Source organism: Xiphophorus maculatus, chromosome 2 (assembly GCF_002775205.1).
Source record: "Xiphophorus maculatus strain JP 163 A chromosome 2, X_maculatus-5.0-male, whole genome shotgun sequence".
Lineage (NCBI taxonomy): Eukaryota > Metazoa > Chordata > Actinopteri > Cyprinodontiformes > Poeciliidae > Xiphophorus > Xiphophorus maculatus.
The window spans coordinates 22,718,025-22,742,841 of NC_036444.1; the positions used below are offsets into that span (position 1 = coordinate 22,718,025).

At 40.7% G+C, this 24,817-nt stretch overlaps 2 protein-coding genes across 2 annotated transcripts; one reads left to right on the forward strand and one right to left on the reverse strand.

Annotated features, from left to right (window-relative positions):
- Positions 1-845: 845 nt before the first annotated feature.
- Positions 846-10,668, reverse strand: LOC102216541 (synaptic vesicle glycoprotein 2B-like). The gene is made up of 13 exons (XM_005814165.2): positions 10,550-10,668; positions 9,346-9,444; positions 8,350-8,511; positions 6,664-6,826; positions 5,876-5,997; positions 5,538-5,701; positions 5,373-5,453; positions 5,196-5,294; positions 4,919-5,007; positions 4,071-4,201; positions 3,148-3,243; positions 2,367-2,526; positions 846-2,265 (listed from the first exon to the last, which is right to left on the reverse strand). Exons 1-13 carry the CDS (start codon positions 10,641-10,643, stop codon positions 2,082-2,084), a joined length of 1,644 nt encoding a protein of 547 aa, XP_005814222.1. The 5' UTR covers positions 10,644-10,668; the 3' UTR covers positions 846-2,081.
- On the forward strand, positions 10,664-23,687 carry LOC102238355 (sorting nexin-1-like). Its single transcript, XM_005814164.3, has 15 exons — positions 10,664-11,186; positions 15,710-16,496; positions 16,601-16,734; positions 16,886-16,961; positions 17,048-17,091; positions 17,944-18,085; positions 18,409-18,487; positions 18,590-18,665; positions 18,835-18,948; positions 19,886-19,979; positions 20,061-20,266; positions 20,345-20,488; positions 20,722-20,802; positions 20,876-20,947; positions 21,948-23,687. Exons 1-15 carry the CDS (start codon positions 11,058-11,060, stop codon positions 21,996-21,998), a joined length of 2,229 nt encoding a protein of 742 aa, XP_005814221.1. The 5' UTR covers positions 10,664-11,057; the 3' UTR covers positions 21,999-23,687.
- Positions 23,688-24,817: the final 1,130 nt, after the last annotated feature.

Sequence of the window (24,817 nt, forward strand, 5' to 3'; positions counted from 1 at the left end):
AGTTAACAATTAGATTATTGGCTCAGCAAATCACAAAAAACCCCACAGGACACTCGGAACAGCAAAATGTGGACGACTAAATGATACGAATACAGGGGAAATACAGAATAACACATAGGAGTTTAACAGTCAATAATACTTTGCAGGAACCAAATATAAAAAACACACTTAGGAGTTACTGCAGCGTTGACCCTTTGCCCGTGACGTCACTATTGGTAACGATGGAGACCATGCCGCACCGGCCTGTAGCCTAGCATGTATGAATTAAGGCTGGTTAACATCTGGTCTTTTTGTACGTTTTTAATGCTGCTCTGGTTTAAAGGGAAACGCTGTTTATGATGTAGTGACGTAAATCGTGTGAATTCAGGCAAAGTCAGTAATTTGATCCACACGTCAGGAGGGAGGCGAGTTGGTTTCTAAGCTAGCTATTTCCAACTTCTGTAAATGCTGCCATATGAGCCCCAAACAGGTGTTTTACATTCACAGACTAATTATATCTCGAACAAGTAGAAGCCATGAATAAAAAACAACTTTGGAAAACCATTTCAGTCCCTACGTTCATTTCCTCTGTCCCACACTTCCGACGTCCGTCATGGCTCCTAAAACGATTAAGTGATGTACGGTAGCTGCAAAGGGTCAATAGTGGGAAAAATAAAAAATATATATATTTTCCCCACAGCTATTGATGAGAGGTGCTGCCATATTGGATCTGGAAGTTGGCATTTGAAAAATGTACAGACTTTCTGAGTAAACTTGATGGAGAAACAGGAGATGTTTTACTTTTAAAAAAATGTATCAGAAACAGGAAATGTTTTACTTAAAAAAAAAAAGTATCAGAGCCAAACTTTCAGTCAGTGTACCTTTATTTTTGGAATGTAGTAAGCGATTGTCATTGGAGAACATTGAAAGCTGAAAGAAACGCTGCCTCACAGCGGCAACTGTTGTTGAGACTGACTTCTTCCAGCACATCTGGTTTAATAAGTCGAACAAAATGTTTATCAATTAAATCAGTATTTCAATCATCTCTAATTAAATTATTTACAAATAAGTTTCCAAACAATGAGCAATTTTGGAGATGAATAATGGATCTGATATTGTATTATCAGATCAAACTGCTTGACGTTAACTCAATGATCATTTATATTTAGTGTATTTCTGTTCATTCGATTTTGTTCAACAAAAGACACTTAGTGAAATCAACTGCATAGACATAAATACATATACATAGATTTATAAAAGAGCACTTTAAAAATCTAACAGCAACAGTATTGTTTGGTTACTTCACTGAAGATTAATAAGAGGCATCTTGTAAATTAGCAAGGCTCTGACATTTAATAACAACCAGCTTGTGTAACATGTAACCTTCATGCTCCATGTTACATTTAAAGAATGCTGTAGTAAAACATCAATGTGGAATATTCCCCTAAAAACACAAAAACGACACGTAAACTCATATAAACAAACATATATGTAATCCCTGAATCATCTTCAAAATCTGGTGTTTGTATATAAAATAATGCACAAATTTCAGCTTCATTGGGTCACTAACTGGAGACCAACCAGTTGGCAGCTCAAAAATCAGATTTTTATTTCCGATCAGCTAACAGTAACAGCAGCTCTCTGTGGTGTGGAAGTTGTTTCCATGTGAAGAAGACTAAAAGCTATTTTCAGCACCAGTAAAACAAATTCAAATAAAGTAGGAATCTGTTTAAGATAACAGGAAGGCTGAGTGGAGAACACCAACATTACCATCCTGTTGAGCTTTCAACCTCTATCTGTTCTGGAACATTCTGGAGTTGGAAATGTAAGGCACCAAACTATTCTGGTTCACAAAATAACAACAGTAAAGACTGTCAGATGAGTAAGCCAGCATAAGTCTATTTATATCAGCAGCAGAACTCTGATTGGTGGGTCTCTACTCTCAGGAACCCACCACATGTCACATAGTTTCTCTTGCTTTTTGGCAAATGAGCCTGAATTTAAAAGGCACAGATAATTGTCTGAAGGCAACAGACACACCAGATTCGTTTGGGTCTGGAGAACTTTAAGAACTTTGAGTTTCTAAAAACCAAAGTCAGCGATCAGGTGAGCTCTGTCTGCCTGGTTTGTGGGAGCAGAAGAGCCACCAGGCCTCCCGCCAGCAGCAGAGCCGACACCAGCAGGATGGGAACGGTGCAGCTGGAGTCCACCAGCTTCCCGAAGACCACATTCCCCATGATGGCCGCCACTCGGCCCACTCCGGTGAAAAAACCCAGGGCCGAGGATCTGGGGAGGAAGGAGGTGGAAGAGGAGAAGTGTTGGCTGAAACCACGTGAAAAACATCCGCTGCAGTCGGCGAAGTTTGAATGTTTCTGAGCCGGGGTTACCGCAGCTGGGTCGGGTAGAGCTCGGTTCCCACCACGTCCAGAGCGTTCCAGGCGATCACAGAGACCCCGCTGAAGATGCAGGACAGACCCAGACTCTGAGCTTTGGTCTGGACCACGTAGATGAGGAAGACGCTCAGACTGGACACGATCAGGCTGCAGGCTGAGTGCCGGACCAAACAGGGAGAGGTTAGGCTTCACCAACTCAAAATTTTTAAGACCACTGTTACTTAAATTTAAGACCTGTATCACGACGGAAATATGCTAAAGAAAAGAAAGCTATTGAGGAAGAAAAGGTTGCTGCTCTTAGATTAATGCTAGTAGCAGTAGATTAATGCCAGTACCAGTAGCAGTGCCGACCGTTTTCTGTGCCGAACCATTTCGCCCAGAATGCATGCGACGTCGTACGGATTGTCAAGGCAACTGGCGACAAATTTACACTTACCTATGATAGCTGCAAAAAAGCCAGCAAGCTAGCAAGGGTATGTTAGCAGCTAGTTAGCTGTAGCCTAAACCACATAATCATAAAATATACAAGATTAAATAACTCTGCCACAACAAAATTTGAAACCTTTGAGTAACGTATTTAAAGGACTTAATTTTAGACACACAAAATTAATACTTTTTAAGGATGCACAGACATCCTGTTGCTAGGATGTCAGATGATACAGAGCGAGGTGACTGGAGCAAAAAGCAAAGCAAACAATTTAAGAGAAAACTGTTAAAGCCGCCCGACAGGATTTCCTTATAAAGAGGCAAACAGTCTAATAAAAACCAAACTCACAGAGCAGAGTCTTTCCGCCGATGCTGTCCATGATGAGGATGGTGAAGATGTTGCCTGGCAGGTTTGACGCGGCAATGATGAAGCCCTCCATGTAGACTGCAAGGAAGAGGAAGCGCGCGTGAGAAGATCAGAAAGGAAAGAGAAGAATCCGACTTATCTGCAAAACAGCAACTATTACATCCTCCTTTTAAAACCACTCCTATGGTAAATTCTTTCTCTCAGCTCTCTCCAGCTGCCTTAGGCGACTTTACAGTTCTAAAGTTTAACTTTGACTTACAGAGGTCAACACAAATACGTCCAACGGCCTGTTTATGCTCTGCCAGTTGAGTTTGGTAATTCCTTACAAATGCTACAGCCAGACCCTTTTTTCTTGTGTGTGTGGGGTTTTTTGAGAATTGTTGCATGATTGGTTGGAAATCTGGAGTAGTTGAAATTAATAACAAACAAACAAAAAACAAACCCCATCCCATTCTTGGTAATTCAAAACCTGAAGGAAACCTAAATGGAGTTTATTAGTTGTCCACAAAATTAACATTGGAGACAAACAGCTCAACGGTCTAAAATTGGGCTTTTCTGCAAATTATGGAGCAACGTTTCTAAAATGTCTAAATCTGTTTTTTCACCCACAGATCAGAGAACAAGACTTCTTAGATAACCAGAGTAGTTTTGGGAAATATTCCCCTCTGTCTCCATTTCATCTTAGCAGAGCAAAAAAGAAATCTGACCAAATATCTCTCTGCAGATCCCACACATGCTGGACACAAACATTTAGACTTTTACCTTAAGGTCAACATTTTGTATTTTACAAAACCCAGCCACCAGACTGTCTCTCTGATTACAGAGCGGTCTGCTACTCTGCTGTAAAGCAAAATAAGCAGATTTGAGCCTCCAGGAAAAGCCAAATTCCTGCTGTAACAGCCCACCTGCTGTCTTGACCGGGTAACAGCTTTGGTTGTTGAGCGCAGATGGCACAGAAACGTTGGCGCAGGGAGAGCCGCCGCTGCTCTCAACTCGAGCGAAAAGCTCTGGGAACCACATCCACAGCCCATAGTACCTACACAAAACAAGACATGGTAGAAGTGAGGCAAGTAAAACGGCCTGGAGTCAGCCATTGTTAATAATCACGCTTTGGTGTGATCAACGGAGCATCTTTTAGCTTAGCATTAGTCGTTATCTGGTTGCAGCAGATTAAAAAAAACCCTTCCAGGAGTTATCTCTTGATTTGGTTTCTAGTAATGCAGTGGCCCGCTGAAGATTCAGTGAATCAGCAGAGAATGTTGTTCCCATGTGTGTTTTATTCACTCTGGAGATGCATAAAATCCCCATAAAGGAAGCTCAGGACAGAGAGGGCTTCTCAAACCCTCAAACTCAAATTTAAGACTTTTTAAGACCAATGTGAATTACATTTAAGACCTGTATCACGACAGAAATGTACAAATGGAAATTGCATATTAAATTTACACTCACCCATAAAAGACACAAAGAAAGCTGATTAGCAACAACGTATTAGCAGCTAATTAGCAGTAGCCTCAACCACCTTGAGTCACAAAACGAGCGACTCAAACTTTTGCCTGACAGAAAAGCCTCTACACAGAATATACGAGATTTAGTTTTGCCACTACAAAATTTAAGACTTGTAATTGATGTATTTAAGGCCAACTTACATTTTTAAACAAATTTAATACATTTTAAGGCCTTAATGTTACATACATGAGTCTGAGACCTCTTAAGGATGCGCAGACACCCTGGCAGAGAGAAGACCTGAACTCACCCAAACGAGATGCAGTAAAAGATGATGAGCAGAACGATACTGCGGGCTTTGACAGAGCCGCTGAACATCTGTTTAATGGGAAGCAAGCCCTGGGAGTTTGATGAATATAATAAAATTAATAACAGTAACAGACAACGTGAACAAAATATTCTCAGGATAAATATTTCCATGTGTCACAAATTAGGACTTCACTGTAAAGATGGTAAATTACATTTTTAAAACTAATTAATCTTTTTTCTAACCCCTTTTATTCTGATTCCCTGTAATTAAACATTACCTCTTTTAAAACACTCATGAGATGTTTTCTCTTTAGATTGCCAGATCCGATCTCTCTGATTTCCCCTCCTGGCTTGGAGTTTGTACGCAAAGCAAACTCCTTCAAAGAGAGAGAGAAAGTTAGCTTGCAGAGATAAGCTAAGCTACAAAGCTAAGCTACAAAGCTAATGCTGCGTACCGGAAAAGCCTTTTCTGTTCCCTTCATGTTCATCTCAAACATCAGCCTGAAGACACGGATCGCCTCTTCTGCCCGACCCGCCTGGAAAACAAATCCAGGAATGAGAGTCAAAGGCCTCTTCTGAAGGAGAAGCGTAGGCGAACCTTCGTCTGCTCTCCCAGTTACCTCCATGAGAAACTTTGGGCTCTCGGGCATGAGCAGCTTGAAGAGGACGGCGGAGGAGGTGCTGGGAACCGAGCACAGCACCACAAACAGCCTCCAGCTCTGGAATTCTAACTTTCCCAGAGAGAAACGGGCCCAGGTTCTGGGAATCACTAGCCAGGCCAGACCTACAAAAAAAATACCTCACTCTCATTCCACTATATATCCATTAAAGTACCTTTTTAGCCGTTTCAGATAGAAAACAGCCATCTTTAATACTTGTATGTTTTTTTTTCCCCCTGCTGAATCAATTTTTTTATTTTATTTTGTTTTTTGGGCCCGGTCCAGTTTGTTGTTCCCACCTGCAGCCAGGATGTTTCCTGCCATCCAGAAGGTGGCCAGAGCGCTGATCATGGCCCCTCTCCTCAGCCGGGGCATGAACTCTGAGAAGTAGGAAAAGATGACAGGGATCGATCCACCCACCCTACAAAGCAGAACATAAGACATTACATCAAAAAAAAAAAAATTAGTCTAACGATGGACGCAAGGGTAAATATGGAGCTTTAAACATTTTCTGCAGTTTTACTTTTCCAAGAAAATGTCCAGGTATATCTGGCTGGGGAAAACAATTTCAAAATGGTGGAATTGTACTCCAGAACATCAGGGGGCAGTATTTCATGTTAGCCGTGGTTTCACATTTTTGTCTTTTGACATCTACATTATATTAGGTTAATAAACAAATGTTCAGTGGATCCATCTTATTTGATGCCAGTCTGATCTGAATCAATAAGGATTTAAAAAATATAGAAAACGACAACCGTGAGACCAAAGCCAGCGTAGGAAGTAGTTGTGTTATTTCCAAATATTGGTATGATGCCTGACTCGACCCCTTTCTGTTCCCTGCAGCCAGATCTGTCTCAAAATTTCTTCATAAAGTCCAAGAGATGCAACAAGACATAGCCTTGTGGATCAAAAACGCACAATTATCAGCGAGGTGCTTAAAAGAAAGCCAAAGGAAGTCGGAATGAAACTTCTTAAACGTTTTTAATGATCGTCTTACAAAAATAGATCTGCTTAAAACGTTTTAGGCGTTTGAACCCTGACGAACAGACCAGACTTCGTTCACGTCTCAAGTGAATCCTGTGCTCACCCGATGCCACTGATGAACCGCAGCAGCAGGAAGAGCCAGAACCACGGAGCCACGCTGGCCAGCCCTCCGAAGAGTCCATTTACGGTCAGCGACACCACCAACACCTTACGGCGCCCCCTCTGGTCAGCCAGGTATCCCCACATGTAGCCGCCAACCATCATTCCTATGAACATAAAAACATTACAATGTTACAGTTAAAAATCAACTACAGGTCTGTGTGTTGCTGCCAGTTTCGAACTTCATTTCCTTTTTCTTAGCAAATTTGATTTACTTGAACATTTAAAAGAAACTAGTAAAAATTGGTCACCCCTCTTCTTTCTTCATGATTGTTTTCAGACAAATCCAATAAGATACGGTTAGCGGTGGGCAAACTCCCATACTAATGGGTTGATAGCAGAGCTAATTTTTCATTTAGCACTTTTGCTAACTTTGAAAACACCTAGCTTCCGCAAAATTATTTTTTCAGTATAAATTCTAAAACGCTAATTTACTCGGCTGTTTTACAAATTTTCAGTTGAATAAAGTTCGACATCTCCATTCAAGCTTTGGTTATTGGCTGTTAAGAATTGCTTGACGGTTAATAATACTCAATGTTCTCATTTTGAAGTGGGTGAAGACAGCAGATACAATTTGAATCGAAGTGAACATGTTAGCATTAGCTTCCGCTAAATACAGCGTTGGTGTAGTGCTTTAGTGTCTGTGATTAGCGCTTTAAGGTTAGCGCAACTGACTCATCAGTTAGCAGTGCCCGCCACTGGATTGGGTATATTTCCCTGAAACAAAACAAATAACTAATAAACGAAATATGAGTGGCGGTAAGTGACGTTACTGTAACTCTCAGAAGCAATGTTGCTAAAACCCGTAGAAGTACACTCCAGAAATTACATAACTACATAAAACCTCTGTTGATCCATGCTCAAACTTCCACTCCTGCCTGAAGAAGAATATCAAAGATTTCTTAAATTTAGATTTGGGACTTTCTGCTTTCTGTGAGCTACTTTTGAAGGTTTTGAAATCGAGCTGACGGTTTTTCTCAGGCATTTTAGCTGCAGGGACGTTTTACTGGCTTAAAATATTCTTGGAATCTTGTATGAGGAACACGCTTTCTGTTCTGTAATTAAATGTCCGACACAATCCATCTACGATCAATTTTCAGATCACCTGCGCAGCAGAAAGTTAATTATTCTCCTTTTCTACTCTATTATATTTTAACACTTAGAAAAGGGCTTAACTTTAATAAATTTCACAGTGAATATCATGCAACTGTTGATCTGTGTGTACGTTTATTAAAGATTCATATGTTATGTTGGAAGAGGGGTTGTTTTGGGTACTTTTTTACAGATTGTTCAATATAAGTGGAAAATGTAGTTTAGTTTCCTCGGGAAAATGGGAATTTGGTAAAAAAAAAAACTTAAGCAAATGTCCAAACATTCCCTCTGCGGGGCTCAGCTGAAAGTTAATGAAAAACGACGGTCAAACAAGAGCAGAGCTTTGCAACATCTGTTGCACAATCCAAACAATAAATGAGTTAACAGTGAAAAAGCCCCTGCTGAATTCAGAAACGAGCTTCGGTCTGTTTGTTCAGTGAGACCTTCATACAGCGCTCATCAAAACAAAGCAGTGCCCGAAGCAGCCGCTCAAACTGTTAAACAATCCGACGATTGTTGGATTTATTCGATGCTTCACCGAGGAAAATGCTGGCGGTGAGCAGGCCCATGTCCGAGGAGCTCAGCTGCAGATTGCAGCGCGCCGTCGGCAGAAGAAACGACACGCAGAGGATCTCCACGGCGTCGCTGGCGTTGGCCCAGCCGCACACGGCCAGCAGGAGCCAGTGGAACAGACCAAAACCTGAGAGCAAAACCAGAGCAAACAGGGAACAAGAGCAGAGAGACGTTAGCCAATAAAGCCTCATCCAGCAGCCATAAAAGGCTTTACTGGTTCAAGATGCACACAGTCAGCAAACATGTCTGTGTTCCACAAATAAGGGATCAGATCCAAGCGGAACTACTTGCTCAAATTTAACAAACGCCTCTCGTGTCCAATAATACGCAAGATGTATAGAGTCACATTAATGCAGCATTTATTGTGACTATATGACATTTCATATAAAAAATGTTTTGGTGCTTGCTTATTATGAACACAGATATATATAAATGGTTCTTTTCTCTCTCTTTCTGCAAGTGTAGAGGCAGATTTCTAGGGTATATATATATATATATATATATATAGACAGAGAGAGAGAGAGAGAGACCACTGAAAATGATCAGTATCTTTGGCTTTACTTTTTATAGGTATATGTTTGAGCAAAATTAACATTGTTTTTTTTAATTCTGGGAACTCTTGACAAAATGTCTCCGAAATTCCAAGCAAAACTTTAGTATTTATTTGCAGAAAATGAGAAATGGTCAAAATAACTATAAGGACGCAGTGCTTTCAGACCTCAAATAATGCAAAGAGAAGAAGTTCATAATAATTTAGAAACAACAATACTAATGTTTTAATTCAGAAATCAACATTTGGTGGAAGAACCAAGAGGTTTTCAATGGGGTTCGGTGCAGTGGTGAAAGCTGTAACACTCCACCTGTGATAGTGAAACTGTTGTGATTCTTCTTGGCACTCAGACAAGACAACAGCTCTGAGTGTCACAGAGACAGGATGCGTAAAGAGAGGAAGAAAAATGACCTGCTTCTTCGACCGCCTCCTCATAAGTGAGTCTTTTTGTTGCGCTCCCTCCAGATTCATCTGAGACGGCTGATGACCTTCTGTCGAAAATCACCTCACCTGTAAATCAGCAAAACATCATCTTTTCCTACTTTTCCACTGATGTGTGAAAAATAAAACCTACAAATGATCAGATTGAACAATCTAACAGACTGTTTAGATTTTAGGTAAGGACTACAGAGTGTTAATTTCACACACATTTACAAGAAAGAAAAAAGTTGTTTTTTTTTATGTTCCCATCTATATTTAAAATATCTTAATTGGGAGCAAATAAAGATGATTCTGAAAATAAACACATTGTGAAATACTTCAGTTTGTAGGAATTATTTTTGCAAGATTTGTCCACTGTAATGGACAACAATAACAAGACAAATATAATCAAATGCATTTTTTATAATAAAAAAAAACTTGACTAGCCAAAAATAAGAAAAAGTATGCCAATTTCCTGTGCATTATTATTATTATTATTATTATTATTATTATTATTATTATTATTATTATTATTATTAAGGATTTACAACAATAAAATAATGTTTACTTGTGTGAAATATAAACCTGTGCCAAAAACAAGCACAATATCAATCCTAAAATCATTGGTAAGGGAGTCACAATCAAATATTGATATCAGCCACAAAAATAATTAAAAAAAAGAAATGAATATCAGACTACAGTGGTCTGCATTTAAAATGTCTGATTTGAGCACTCTGCCCCAGCATCCTGCACACAGACCCATTGGTTAATAATAAATGTGTCAGTTGTTCCATATTTGGTTTATATCACATGACCAAGCTTTTGCTAACTATTCCAAATTATGTAATAAAAGTATATGATTCTTGCTGATATAGCATATGGTCAATATCTGTATCGGCCAACACCGAAAGCTACAATATTACTTTCGTATCGGTACCGCAAACGTTGTATCGAACGTGTATTTTAATTAGCAACAGATCTTATGTGAAAACATGAACTTGCAAGTTATCAACAAGTTCCTCCAAATCCACTGGTCGCCTCTTACAGAGCTCTCTGGAGCCTCATTCATTAGACATTATTTAAGAATTTAACATTTGTTTGTTTGTTTGTTTGTTTCCATAAAGCTGTGATTGCCCCTCTCCTCCGCCCCTCCTTAAAGTTTGATGAAGTGATGGAGCTTCTGGTTGCCTTTTACCTTCATCAGAGTCCAGCTCGGTTGGGTCCAGCTGATTTCCGCTGAGAAGCGGCCTTCGCGCCTCCTTATCTTCACCGCTACTGTTACGGGACATTCTGCCCTCCGACAGCCGTTGGTCTCCGTGGCTACGTGGGTGGATTGATTCACTTTAGCTGCAGCTGTGTGTGGGTCCCATGACACCTGAGCCTAGCTTGGCTAACGCTCAAGCTAACCTGCCCGAGAAGAAGAAGAAGGAGGAGGAAGAGGAGGACCAGGAAGTAAAAGGCAGCGGCGGTTTACACGTCCTGAGCGCCGCGTCTCTGCTCCTCCTGCTCGGTGTGGCTAAGCGACAGACAGCGGGCTGAAGTAGAAGCACAGCCGGGCGGTGTGACGGTGCTCGGGCCTCGGTGTTAGCGGCTAACTCTAGGGCGACACGCAAACAAACAAACGCTTCGTGGACGCAGAGGAGGCAGCGTTACCTCCACTTCGGGTTTAAAAAAAAAAGGAAAGAGAGAGACAGCGAGCGAAGATGGCGACCAGCTCAGAGCGCAGTCCTCCTCCGTTCCCGGATTCCGAGGACCAAGATGCTCTGGACTCCGAGGAAGTCAGAGGCCGAGACAGCGACGAGGACGACGGGGATGAGCTTTTCTTGAGCGCGGTATGTTTCTTCGGAGCTGACGCTCGTTGCGATAAGGCTAGCTGATATCAACAGGGAGGTAACCAGGGGGAGCTAATGGCGAGAGGCTTTCAGGAAAAGTTTTAGTCGATGCTGACCAACATGTATCTACTCAGTCCTTCTGGAAACATTAAAGTTAACACGCATCGCTCTCTGCCGATGTTAAACTCGTAGCTGTCGCGGTATTTTCATTTTAATGCTCGGTGCATGAGCTCAGCCTTCAGGCGGCTTGCAGTTGCATGAAGTTAAAAACAGCTACTTCTTTCTAAAAGTTACATTTTATCCGTGATTTGAACAGCGTGCTAGCTCACGCTAAACTTCCTGTGTGGTTTTACTGATATGTGGCTCTTTTTTTTTTTTTTTTTTTTTTTTTTTAATGTTGAAAGTATCCACAGCTACTTCCACTATCCAAAGTGAACTTGGAGTAAACTTGATGTTGGGGTGTGCGGTTTTTTACCCGTGCGTGGGTGAAGTTAGCTGTCGGTCTGAACAGACTGTGCTTCTCTGTCTGATGTTTTTCATTTAGTTTTTATTTGCATATTTGTAGATTAAATTCAGTTTGCAGGGTAGGATTGTAAAACTGGCTCACGCTTCCTCCTGTCATGTGAGGACGCTGCGGTCACATGGTCAGTACCCGGATGTGTTCAGTCAAAGTTCAGAAGAGAAGCTGGAAAGTTGCTGCCAGTGATTTTTTTTTTCTTCTCTCTCTCCTTTTTCCTTTCTCTCCCCTCCCAGAGTTTGACTCATCGTTGCAGGGAGGACATCAGTCAGCATTTTTGGATGTTTCAGTTAGCAGAAATCCTGTTTGTGCACGGAGACAATCTATCCTGGGCTAGGCATTAGATGGAAACATCCTTGTGGTTGAAGGATTTCATCAGCGTTGCTTAAGAGGAGAATTATTTGCAACTGCACCCAGTTTTCCAGGAGCACATGCTGCGGTTTGTTTCTTGTTTTTTAAAAAGATTTCCTTTCTGCAGCTGCCCAAACTGTCTCTCAGACATTTCCCAAAAAAACTCAACATCGACCGCACGTGTTTGCAGTTTATTAAAAGTAGTGGTGGGGTTAAAACTTTTAATCGAGTTAGTTGCAGAGTCTGTAATTAATCAAAAATTAATTGCATTTTAATCGTAAACCTAGTATTGACAGAAATAAACTTTCAATTCAGAAAAACGTGTTTTGCTGCTTAATTATAGAATAAATAGACACGTGAGCTCAACAAGAAAAATATATTTCTTTTTACAAGGTTTCCCCCAGAAAACTTGCTAAGCCCAGTGGTTGGGGCTATTGGCAGTCGTTCATCCAGCGGCTCGTTGTGTTTTTGAGTTAAAAAATGTTTGAAGTTGACAGGAAATTAGAAAATATCGCATACTAATTATGTGTTATTGGAAGATTAATATCTGAACACCTCTGATCATTCATGGAGCTTCTTTAGAAATGTGGACTGTGGTTGTGGACGTCTCTCCTTGTCCAAGGCTTGTCCATTGAGATGCTATTTTAGGCTAGAATGGCTTCACTGATAGGCTAACGCCTTTTAGCACAACTTAAACACTACAATAGTCTTTTCCAAAGTCCCATTTGCATCAAGAGATGTAAATATGTCATCTGTTGCTGGTTTTTGCGAATGTCGTTTGTACGTCAGATTTACTGGCGTACCAGAAACATGTGAATACAAAGGTTCTGGCCAGAACTTTTGTATATACTTTTTTTTTTTTAAAGTTAACATTCATGAAGTTGCTCTAGATTTTTGTGATAGTTGTTTCTCATCCGAACTTCTAAATGTCCATTAGGTTAAAAACTTAAAACAGAGTGTATTTTACTGCAGCCTCAAACTTGTGCATGATTTATTGGGATTAGCCATTACATCGTAGAACCAAATTTCACTGCTGTTCCAGCTGCCTTTTTATGGGACACCTCTACCAGCTTTACACAGACTGTGAAACCTTTTTCTTCGCAAAGTATCTCAGGCTGAGATTGGATAAATATCAGTTTACACGCCTTGCTACAGCTTCCAAAGTAGATTTACTGTCTGAACTTTGACTGAAAAAAATGTCATGCGATTGTGTTGAGATGGTTTTATGCTGATGCTGCTAAATAAAATCCAGTAAAACCAGCTGCCTTCAAAAGTCACTAAATCCATCATTGGAGTCCACCGCATCCTCAGTATGAACACGCCTGTTCTGTAGAGACACAACAGTTCAGACATGAAGCTGAGGAGTAATTTAAAGCAGGGTAGTTTCTGAAATATTATCTCAACTTCGAACCTGAAGTGAAATCTTTCAAGCTAGGTTTTCTCCTAGTTTTTTTGTTGTTGTTTCTTTGTTTTCTGTGAAAAGATTGAAATTGGGTCGTTCAGACTTCCAAGAAAAAACCGGGTATGGGCAAACAAAATCGGATTTGTGTTGTATTTTGTCCACTCCAAGAACTCGGCTTTAGAGTAGCATTACTTCAACATAAATGTACGCAAGTAAAAAGCATCCGTCCAAGAAATCACTCACGTAGGATTAAAACAGTATTTGGTTTAAAAAGAAGTGTACTGTGAAAATAACACCTGATTTAACATTTAAATATGAGATATATAATTTAAAAATTTTGTTATGTCGTCAACTTCTCAAAATGCAGTCCCAAGTTATTTTTTGCCAAAAGTGAAATTTGACTTGCGCAAATTTTGGTATTTTAAAGTAGAAAAATAAATAAACAAATAACTTCTACAAATCTACTTCTGATTCTTTCTTTTTTTTTTCAGCCTAAAACATATGAAACCATTACTTCCAGTAGGTAATGTATATGTGTGAGAACAGGGTAAAGTACTCCCAGTAACAATATCTACTGTTTGCTGTAGCTTCACTTGGCCTCCAAATGCTTCAGCAAATGGAAAGTAATATTAGAGCAACACACCTTGTGTGAAAACAAGAAGTTTCACTGTCATATAAACTGAGAGTGTGTGTTTGAGTGGGCGTGTGTGTGTGTGTGTGTGTGTGTGTCATTTTTGCTGAAATGAAGCTGTTTCTTCTATCAGTGAATTTACTCACAGTGTTCAGAGAACCAGAACTTTAAGTCAAGGGACTTCATTTCCAGATTATGTAGATTCAGTGTCCCAGTAAAAGTAACAGTGAAAATGTGCATGCTGGACTTTAAAAGATGAAAGTTCAATGCATAATTTTTCCACTCCACAATTATGCTCCACTTGTGCTGCTCTGTTGCATAATAATACGTACTTATACAGTGAATAAATGACTAACGCATGAAGGGTGGAATGTGCTGAATATTCCTTTTTTTTAATTCTAAATTGATTTTAATGGTAAATTACAAACTAATAATAATAATAATAATGCCTAGGACTGGGTCATATGGCTTTAAAAAAAATCAGATTTTTTTTCAGACTAGATTTGATTTCTGATTTAATTTTTTTTTACTTATTTTTTCTTGGTTTCTTTTTTAAAAATACAAATGACAACAAATATTTTCAAAAAGTGGCTTTTACTTCAGTCATCCCTTCTGTGAGTTGTACAATGCCGCATCAAGGCCAGACTATGAGAAATTTTAATATTAGCAACAAAAAAGACACAATTTTACCAGGAAAAAGACTTGAAATTACAAAAAAGGGTAATTTTTAATGAAAAAAGGATTTGATAGTCAACAGGATGTGATGTGACCAACACTGTCCGTTTTTCTTCGAAATTGAAACAGTTGTGTGAACAATGTGTCTAAGTCGTGCTACTGATAATAATTTGTTGCTGATATGTAGAAAGATTTTGTCGTATCAAGTGTTGGCCTTAAAACTGACGTATAACATCACAGCAAGCTCAGGACATTTTTAAAATTTTTGCTCAGGAGTTCTCATAAAATTTCGGCTTTTATTCTGGTAATTTTACAACTCTATTGTCGTAACTAAATAATAAAAAGTTAACCATCATATTGATCCATAGTAGAGTTGATCTGAATTCATCATCAAAGTAAGCAGAAGCCGTAAAACACACGTATAAAACAAGATGGCGGCGCTCAGCTGTTCTATCAGATCATCATACGCTGTCAGACCTTCAGAGGAGCTGTCAGTTCAGCCTACCCACAAGTTATGACAAAAATAAGTCATTAAATTGTTTTCAGTGATAACTAGAAAGATATACATGCATTGTTGTGGTTTCAAAGTCTATTTAAAGTGGGGTCTAGCTAAAGCTGCAGTCAAATACAAATCACGGTCGTGTAAAACTCGCCTCGCCTCCCTGCTGCTTGATGATGGTCTGACTAGTTGACCACCAAGTCAGGATGTCATACAGCTGTTAATGACAAAATGTATGACGATCTGCGTCAAAATGATTCTATGTTGCCGATTAAATAAAATCACATAATAATGACAGCATATACTATCAGCATATGCTGACCTGACAGAACACCGGCGTCGCTCTGACGTATGGAAACACGACAACTGGAGGGGAAAAAATCCAGACTTTCCAAAACTGATGTCTTTATAAACTTGATTAACAGATAATGCCTCTCCTTTGTCTCAGGCCAATACGCCCATGGCCAAAAAGGAGAGCCCATCAGCACCTGCCGGTCAGCTCGTTGACCTCCTGAGTGACCCTTTGATTGAGCCCCTCAGCAGCACGACAAACGAACCCTCCTCTGAGCTTTTCGAAGACCTGACAAACGACACAGCCGTCACAGCGGGCAAGGCGTCGGACGTGGCCTCGGATGAGTTTGTTGACATTCTGGGAAGTGAAGCTGCAGCACAAAGAGAGGAAGTGGATGTTACGGTGGAAGCAGCAGCGGCGGCAGATAAGGGTGAAACGAGCCGTGGCGCAACAGATTTACTCGCCGATGGAGAAACGAGAAGTGCCACTGAACAGAAAGCGACTTCTGCCGCTCCAGTCATGGACCTTGGCGGCTCGCAGCAGCCACCTGCCAGTGCAAAGGTCACCGACCCGCTGGAGGACCTCCTGAGCTATCCGCCGGCCACCGCCACGTCCAACACTCACCAACCCGGTGGCGCGGTGGTCGACCTCTTCGACGACGAGGGAAGCGACATTTTCACCGGAGCCCCGTCTAGCAAACCCGCCAAGCAGCCTCAGAAGAGCCTCTTCGGCGAAGCGGATGAGGACCTGTTCGGCGAGCCGCTGGGCGCCGTCTCGAAGAAAGCCGCCGCTAAGGAGCAGAAGGAGAAATCCGTCCTGGCTTCAGCTGGAGAACCTGCACACATCTTCACCGAGGAGGCGGTCGGCATTGTGCCAAACGCCAGAGCGGTCGACTCCAAAACCAACGGAATCCCTCCCGAAGAGGACTCTGATATATTTTCAGGTGGGCAGGCTGTTGATTTTTAATTTTTTTTTTTTTTTTTTTTTTTTTACCCAGCGAAATGTGTAAAGATCAAATTCAGTCTGCTTTCTCTCTTCGTCCAACAGAAGCCACAGTGGAGCTTTCCCTGGACAGTCCGAGGAGCGAGAGAAGGAAAGAGGCGACGACCAAACCGCCTGCTTCCGCCTCCACCTCCGTCTCAACCAGCCTCGCCAAGCCACAGTCGGTCGCCGTGGAAGAGGTACACAAACCTTTGTTTACTTACTTAAAGTCCTACAAATCTTCCAAACGGACGACAAATCCGTTTGGAATCTCTTCTTGGCCCTACTTCCTCTTGGAGGAAGAAGCAGCTGGGACAAGGTTTCACTCTTCTTGTCTAAAATTTGTTTCAGCTGGAAGAGGAGGAGGAAGAGGAGCTTGAAGATAAGTTTGACATCTATGTCTCTGTTAAAGACCCTGAGAAAATAGGTGAGGAGCATTTGTTTCTTTCAACAAAACTCGACAAATCCTCTGATTTAGCAGACAGTTTGATTTTTCTTCTTGTTTTCTTCTAGGGGACGGCATGAACGCCTACATGGCTTATAAAGTATCAACACAGGTATGAAATGAGCTGTGGTGGATACCGCTAGCTAACAAGCTAGCTGCGCTAACCCTAAAGAGATAATCATAAATATTAGTTCCGCTAAAGCTAAAGCGCTATAGCAATATGGTATTTAGTGGAAGCTAAACCATGTTGTCAATGACACAACATGTTATATCGCCCTCTTCTGGTTAAAACTTGTTATTGCACACCCATCTCAACAGTTAGAAAGTGATGCATATATATTTTTAAAACAGACTTTTTGCTTATGCTTTCAGTTGTATAGTTGTGGAGCTTTGCTAACTCTTGTTGTTAATTTAGCCTAATTCACCACAGCAGGCTTTTGGGCAGAAAGCACGCAGGACGTCAGTAGATTTTAAACTGTTTAACTGTTGCATTCTGGGTAGAGATTAAACACTTTGTGAGAAGAAACAGCTTCTGCACAGACAGTGCTCACCCAATTCAAAATAAGAGCGTGAATATAAACATATAACCACTTGAACAATTCTTAAGAGTCAATAACTGATGTTGAACTTTTTTCAGCTGAAACTTTACAAAACAGCCAAGTAAATTAGTGCTTTAAAAATTATGTGGAAAAATTTATTTGGGGTAAGGTAAGTGTGCTAAATGTTTTCAAAGTTAGCTAAAATGAGCTCTGCCGATTGGCGTAAGTGACTGGTCGTCAGTGAAAATATGAGCCAAAAGCCTTTGGATTGGAGGTGAAATTTTCTCTTTCTATCCAAGGAGATTATGCTAATATAAGAGAAAAACGCTTGATAAACTGTTGGCATAGAAACACAGATTTCTACATTGATGTAGTTACCAGTAATAAAATCTTGTGTTTTTTTTTTTTTGTCTTTCTCTCTCCAGACCTCTCTGCCGATGTTCCGCAACAAAACGTTTACGGTGAGGCGACGCTTCAGCGACTTCCTGGGCCTCTACGAGAAGCTTTCCGAAAAACACGGACCGAACGGATTGATCGTTCCTCCGCCGCCAGAAAAAAACCTCCTAGGTAACGTTAACGCTCCACTCTATCGATATTGACCTGTGTTCAGATCTATGGCTCAGAGATGATTTTATTGGCATTTGATGCGACTGACCAACGGCGTAGTGCGTACTTGTGAAGTGAGCACAGATCGATACGATCACAATTTTTACAAGAACACCAATTACAATAAAAATGGGATGCGTTTTTTGCGTCCAGCTGCAAATGTGTAGAATGGAGTAAAGATTCTCTGTGATTTCTCTGGTTTTCTGTTGGGTTTGGTCACATTAACACGCTGTGGCTGTAACAGTGGGACGGTTTGAGGCGTGAATACTTGTTTTCTGGCGCAGGAATGACAAAAATGAAGGTGGGAAAGGAAGATTCGTCATCGGCAGACTTTCTGGAGAGGAGAAGAGGAGCTTTGGAAAGGTCTGACTGCATGGACGGATGTTAATATTTTATCAAGACTTTTTTTTTTTTTTTTTCTTTTGAATTTGCAAAGCAGAAAGTTGAGTTTTCTGGTTTCCGCAGGTATCTCCAGAGAGTAGTGACTCACCCAATGCTCCTGCAGGATCCTGATGTCAGAGAGTTTCTGGAGAAAGAGGAAGTAAGCAGCATCTTTACAGTATTTTAAATTTCTTTTCAGTCTGGTTCCTGTTTTTACTTTTTGGTTAGTATTGAAAGATCAGGACAGAGATTTGTTTTTCTCCCTTTTATCTCAGAACGTTCTCTTTATCCGTCTCAGGCTTTGATGAAGTTGTGACTTGTTTTCTCAGCTGCCCAGAGCCGTCAGCACCCAGGCGCTGAGCGGGGCCGGCTTCCTTAAGATGCTCAACAAGGCAACGGACGCCGTCAGTAAAATGACCATCAAGATGAACGAGTCGGATGTGGTGAGTTCAGGTTGCAAACCCGCTTTGTTTTCCTCTCCTCCATTAATGCTTTAGAGTGAGTAAATCCCATCAGGTTTGCTTTAAGGTACAAACTGAGGAGTCATGACCAAAATGAAGAGCCAACAGTTGTTCAATATTTTGATATTTATGCTTTAAAGTCAAATGCTTTAGCAGGTAAAGATGAAACTTTTTTTTCTCTTCTCAATATTTGAACATGATGCAGTTTAAAGAAGGGATTAATTTTCTTTGCCAGCCTGAAAACTGCTTCTTACTAGGCGATTATTAATCTTCAGCGATGGCCAATAAGCTGTTTTTAGAGGTGTGAGTGTATGTATATATAAAACACCACATGGCCACATGTTGACATTTATGTTTCAGGAAGGGAAACAGATGGAAATGAACATCAGATGTTAGTATCGGCCCGGTTTCACTTACTGCACCGATACAGATATTTTTTTAAAAAGTGATACCGATGTTTATGCTGATATACTGCGCATCCACAGCCATTATGTCTTTATGCAACATTGAGGAATGAGACGTAAAGGGCCACCGTCTTATTGTTCTACTGTGACATTTTTCTAGAACAAGAATTGTAAAAACGGCTCCATCCTGCTAATATACGCTTTACAGGTGCATTCAGTGAGTTGAGATCACGTGTAAAAGTTCATAATCAAGAATAATACGGACAACCGGGAACATCCTCTTTATGAGACTGTCTTTAGTCAGAGGCTTCTTCAGATTCGCGGTAATACAGACTGCTACAGGAGATCCTTCCTGCTTACAACCATCCCTATCTAAATCCCTCGGAAGAATCCTGAAGTAATGTGACTCACAGTAACATTTAAAATCCCTTTGGGATCAATAAAGTATATTTTTGAATTGGGAAAAGTGTTAAAACTCTGTGGTGTTGTTTTGTTGTTGTTTGTTTTCCCTGCAGTGGTTTGAGGAGAAGCTGCAGGAGGTTGAGTCTGCAGATCAGCAGTTCAGGAAGCTCCACGCTCTGGTTGAGTTGCTCGTCGTTCACAGAAAAGGTAAAGATGTTGTTGTTGTTTCCCCAAGTCTCTGATTCCAGAGTGTCACCGTAACTCGATCGTGTGGTTTCCCGCCTCCAGAGCTGTCCCTGAACACGGCGAGCTTCGCCAAGAGCGCGGCCATGCTGGGTAGCGCCGAGGACAACACGGCGCTGTCCCGCGCCCTGTCGCAGCTGGCCGAGGTGGAGGACAAGATGGAGCAGCTCCACCAGGACCAGGCCGCCAATGACACCTTCAGCTTCGCCGAGATGATCGCAGACTTCATCCGCCTGCTGGGAGCGGTCAGGGTACGCCAGGAAACCCGTCACGGTACGAAACGCTGCTTAGGGGCGACTGTGACTCTGACGGCGTCTGCCTCCTCGCAGGGCACGTTCGACCAGCGGATGAAGGCGTGGCAGCGCTGGCAGGACGCGCAGGCCATGCTGCAGAAGAAGAGGGAGACGGAGGCCAAGCTGCTGTGGGCCAACAAGCCGGACAAGCTGCAGCTGGCCAAGGAGGAGATCGCCGAGGTAACGCCGGCTGGAGCCGGGCCATACGGCAAGAAAATAAAAACAGATCCGATTTCCCTTTTTAATCTTTTCCTTTTTTTCTAAAAAGGAAAAACAAAAAACAAATTCTATAAATTAAATCTAATTAAAATGGATTTATCGCCCAGCCCTACATCCTGGCTGTTATTGTTGTTATTTTGAATTTGTTGAGTGTTATTGTGCATCAGACTCCATTTGTCGTCGTTTTTCCTCAGTGGGAGGCCAAAGTGACTCAGTACGAGAGAGACTTTGAGAGAGTTTCTGCAACTGTGCGCAAGGAAGTCGTCCGCTTCGAGGTCTGACTCGTCTGTCTTTCCAAACTCTCCGACGTTAAACATGAATAATTTTATTTACTTTTATCACTAACAGAAAGAAAAGACCAAGAATTTCAAGAGACAGATAATCGTGTACCTGGAGTCTCTGCTTCAGTCTCAGCAGCAGGTGAGTCTGTCGCTCATCACCGCCATGGCGTCTGGATTCAGTTTTAATTTAGTTAAGAATAGTTTAAATGCATAATTTTTTTTTTTTTTAGTTCTTCTAATGAATAAAGGGGGCAAAATTACACCCACAGTTTACAATACATTTGTAAACTGCTGCTAATATTTAAGTCCTTTGAACACACTTACTGTGCCTATTTAATTTAGATCATAGTGAGAAGAGAAAACGCTAATAAATTCTCACCAGTTTATACGTTTAAAGACTTAGTCATGTATCTCAAATTAAGGCCTTAAAATGTCTTTAAAAAATTATCATCATATTCTTATTGTAAACACTTGCTCATTCATTAAATGGAGGTCCATTTAAAAATGACGGACCTTAAATTTGTTTGCCTTAAATTACCCAGACATTTCTTAAATCTAATTGTGGCTGGACTATTTATTGATTTTTATTTATTTTTTTGGTCAGTCAAAAGTTTGAGTTGTGTGCAGATATCTTTACTCTACCGCTGACTAGCTGCTATTAGCTAACTATTAGCCAGCTTGCTTTTTTGGTGTCTATCATGGGTCCAATTTAGCTGGACAACATTCATTTTCACCACCAGCTCACTTCTGTTGCTAACTCTCATGATTCTAGGTGTATATTGTGGAAAACAAAACTACATTTTAAGCTTGGCACTATCAGCGTTAAGGTTGTAAGGAGCCTTTTCCTAAAGCCACAAGCAGACGACAGAAGTTTCTGCTTTGCTTGATTGTCATACAGCCGGATCCCCCAGCTGTTTCAAATATTTATAGTTATTTGGTCTTAAATTTCATTCAAGGTGGCCTTAAAAAGTCTTATATTTGACTTGCTTAAACCTGACACAATCATCATACCAACATGGGGGGGGGGGGAAATGTATTAAAATCTCAAAAATAGGTTATGAATGGGCGTATGACCGACTCTAATGGTTTGCACCATTTAAACGCAGCTACTGATGCGTTTGTTTGTTTTTTTCTTCCAGCTGATCAAGTACTGGGAGGCGTTCCTGCCTGAAGCAAAAGCCATCGCCTAACGGCCGACCCTCTGACCAACAAACAGGCTGCCTTCTTTATACACTTTACCTCCTTTTGCCTTTAAAGCAAGAAAACAAACGTGTTCGTTGAAAAGGGAGATACAATCAACATGTTTTTTTTGGTTTTTTTAAAATACAATCATCCTTAACATATAGCTCTGTATTCTATTGTATTAATAACTGTATATTTTCATTTACCCCTCCACTATTTTCTTACTAGAGCAAAGAGTTTAAAGAGATGGAAAGAGGAAATGTTTAGCCCAGTGATTTGTCAGTAGCGCCCTCTGCAGGTGATGAGGAGCTCCTTCCAGTCTGAAGCTGAAGGTGGCAAAGAGTCTCACTCTGCTTCTCGCTTGTAATAATGACTCAAAAAAAAAGGGGGTGGGGGATTAAATAACTTTTCTGAGCACTTCTAGCCGCTGGATAAACTTCCTCGAGTTCTAGCCGGTTTATTTTTCTTCACAGGTTGAAGTAGTGGGGAGGGGAATGAAACGGGTTACACGTCATGTTTGTGGGTTCGATGTTTTCCGGTGGGATTTAAGTCATGCAAAACCATGTGTCTGTGCCTTTTTACTTGGAAATGATGCTAGTTTGAGAGAATTTTGTACACAGATGTGAGCCGAGCAGAGGCTTTGTTGCACTTAGTTAAAAAATAAAATAAAAAAAAGAGAGACAGACAGTGCTGAGGTGTTTTCCTGAATGGAAACTTGCTGAGTACATGTGGAACATGTGAGCATGTCTGGGCCAGTTTCTCACGTCAAAGTTCATGATCGACTCTTTTACCAAACAGCCAATCGGATGTGTCAACTAAAAGCTGCCAGGATGTTTGTTTGTTTTTTTTATCTGATGTTTTTTTGTTTTTCTCTCTCTGCTGGTTCTGCTTCTTGCTTTGTCTTTCACACCAAATGGGTCCCACCTGTCACCGTCATCAAACTGAAGTTTCTCTGATGGAAACATGATCAAGATGCATCTAAATTTAAAAAATAAATAAAATATATATATTTTTTTTCCCCCCAAATTGTTTTACTTTAAATTCAGTCATTTGCTGCTTCAGGTTAAATTAACACTCAGTCATATTTGCAGAAGTAACTTTTCCAGAAGTTTGAGTCGTGTCTGTTTGCATCATCAGAACGTTGATGTAAAGTTTATTTGTTTTTCTGTTTTTTTTTGTTTTTTTTTTTGTGGCAGACTCATAGAGAAGCAGGGCTTGAATCAAAAGCAGAACGTTGAATATTTTTCTGAATGAATCACGAGTTATTGAGCATCACCGTGAAACAGAACGGGCCGTCGTTTTGGGTAAATTATTCAACAAGGACGAAGGAGTGACGAATCAAGAATGTCTTAAGCTGTACATCTGAAGCATTACCTGGAACTCGTCACTGCCTTACGGAGGCAAATCTTCCACCTGGTTCCTGCTTTAACGTCTCGGTTCCTCGCAGCAAAAATTAAACTTCATCACCGTTTTCACATGGAAGATCTTGTAATGTCCTGAGATTTTTTTTGATTTATTTTTTTTTTCTTCTTTAGGCCCATAACGTTTAAAAAAATGTATTTCTACACCACATTACTAAAATTGTCTGTATGGCCTCTGTCACTATTGTAATGTCGGGACATACACTGTGTCATAGATTCCTTAAAAAAACAAATCAATAAAAGTTGCACTGTTTACTTTTGAAGATTTCATAAAGACGCTCGCCGTTTTGACTCTTTCTTCCCCCCCCCCCCCCCCCCCCCCCCTTCTTTCCATTGTCGTTATTTTGTATGAAACGGTTTTTACTTTAATGTTAAAGGATATTTTTGGTACTTTCTACCAAAAGCTACATTTTGTTAATGATTGTCAAAGCAATAAAAACACAAGGAGTGAAAACTTGTTATAGGTGCTGTACATCTTAAAAATGAAACGACTGCTATGAATGGAAGGTTTTCTGAACGTTTTTTTCTGATGCAGAGCACTAAAGACTTGGTTTGGTTTTCACACCCATTCTGGGCGGTTTGGTCTTCAGTTAGGATGCTAAGCACACATCCCTGAGGAACCCCAGGTGTCTATAGATGTTTCAGGCTCAAATAATCTTAATGCATAGAGCTGGTACTTATTGTGTTAGAGAAGCAGAACATTTATAGTTAAAGCCTCTAAATTGGAGTAATTTGAAAGAAGAAAAATGGTTAGCATAGCACTTCAATCTTGCATAACTTTAGTGCTAACGCTACAGAAACACTGCTAGGACATTTTATTTTATGACAGAATCAGCTGAAAAGTAAAATGCTTTTACTTGTGTTAATATTTTCATGAACAAGTCAAGAAAATTACTTTTAAACGACGCTAATAAACCCTTCAATGAGTTGGAAAAAATTGGCGCCAAGATGGCGGAACTTTCTAAGCAAGTCATGAGCCTTCAATTTTACTGACATCTTTGGGTTAAAGTTAGTTACAGTTTTATAATCTCATTAAAAGTTTGTTGCAGCTCACCTCATGTTCGTTCTCCTTATTTGGTCATTTCAGATCCTCTTCCAGCGTTGTTAGCCTCCAGGTATCTATTCACTGCTGACTATAGATTCTGTATTTGCTATTTTGTATCGTGATTTTATGTCATTTCCTGTCTTAGGAACAACAGCCCACATCTGAGTTTCTTTTATTTTAGGTTTCATTTCAGCCCTGTCCCAGGAGAGGTCGCGTGAACCCAGCGGTCCAGCAAGGAGTCGAGTGGTACCGTGGAGCACACGCTTCACACCTATTCTGGATGGTTTGGCCTTCACACCTATTCTGGATGGTTTGGCCTTCACATCTATTCTGGAAGGTGTGAAAGTCAAACCATCCAGAA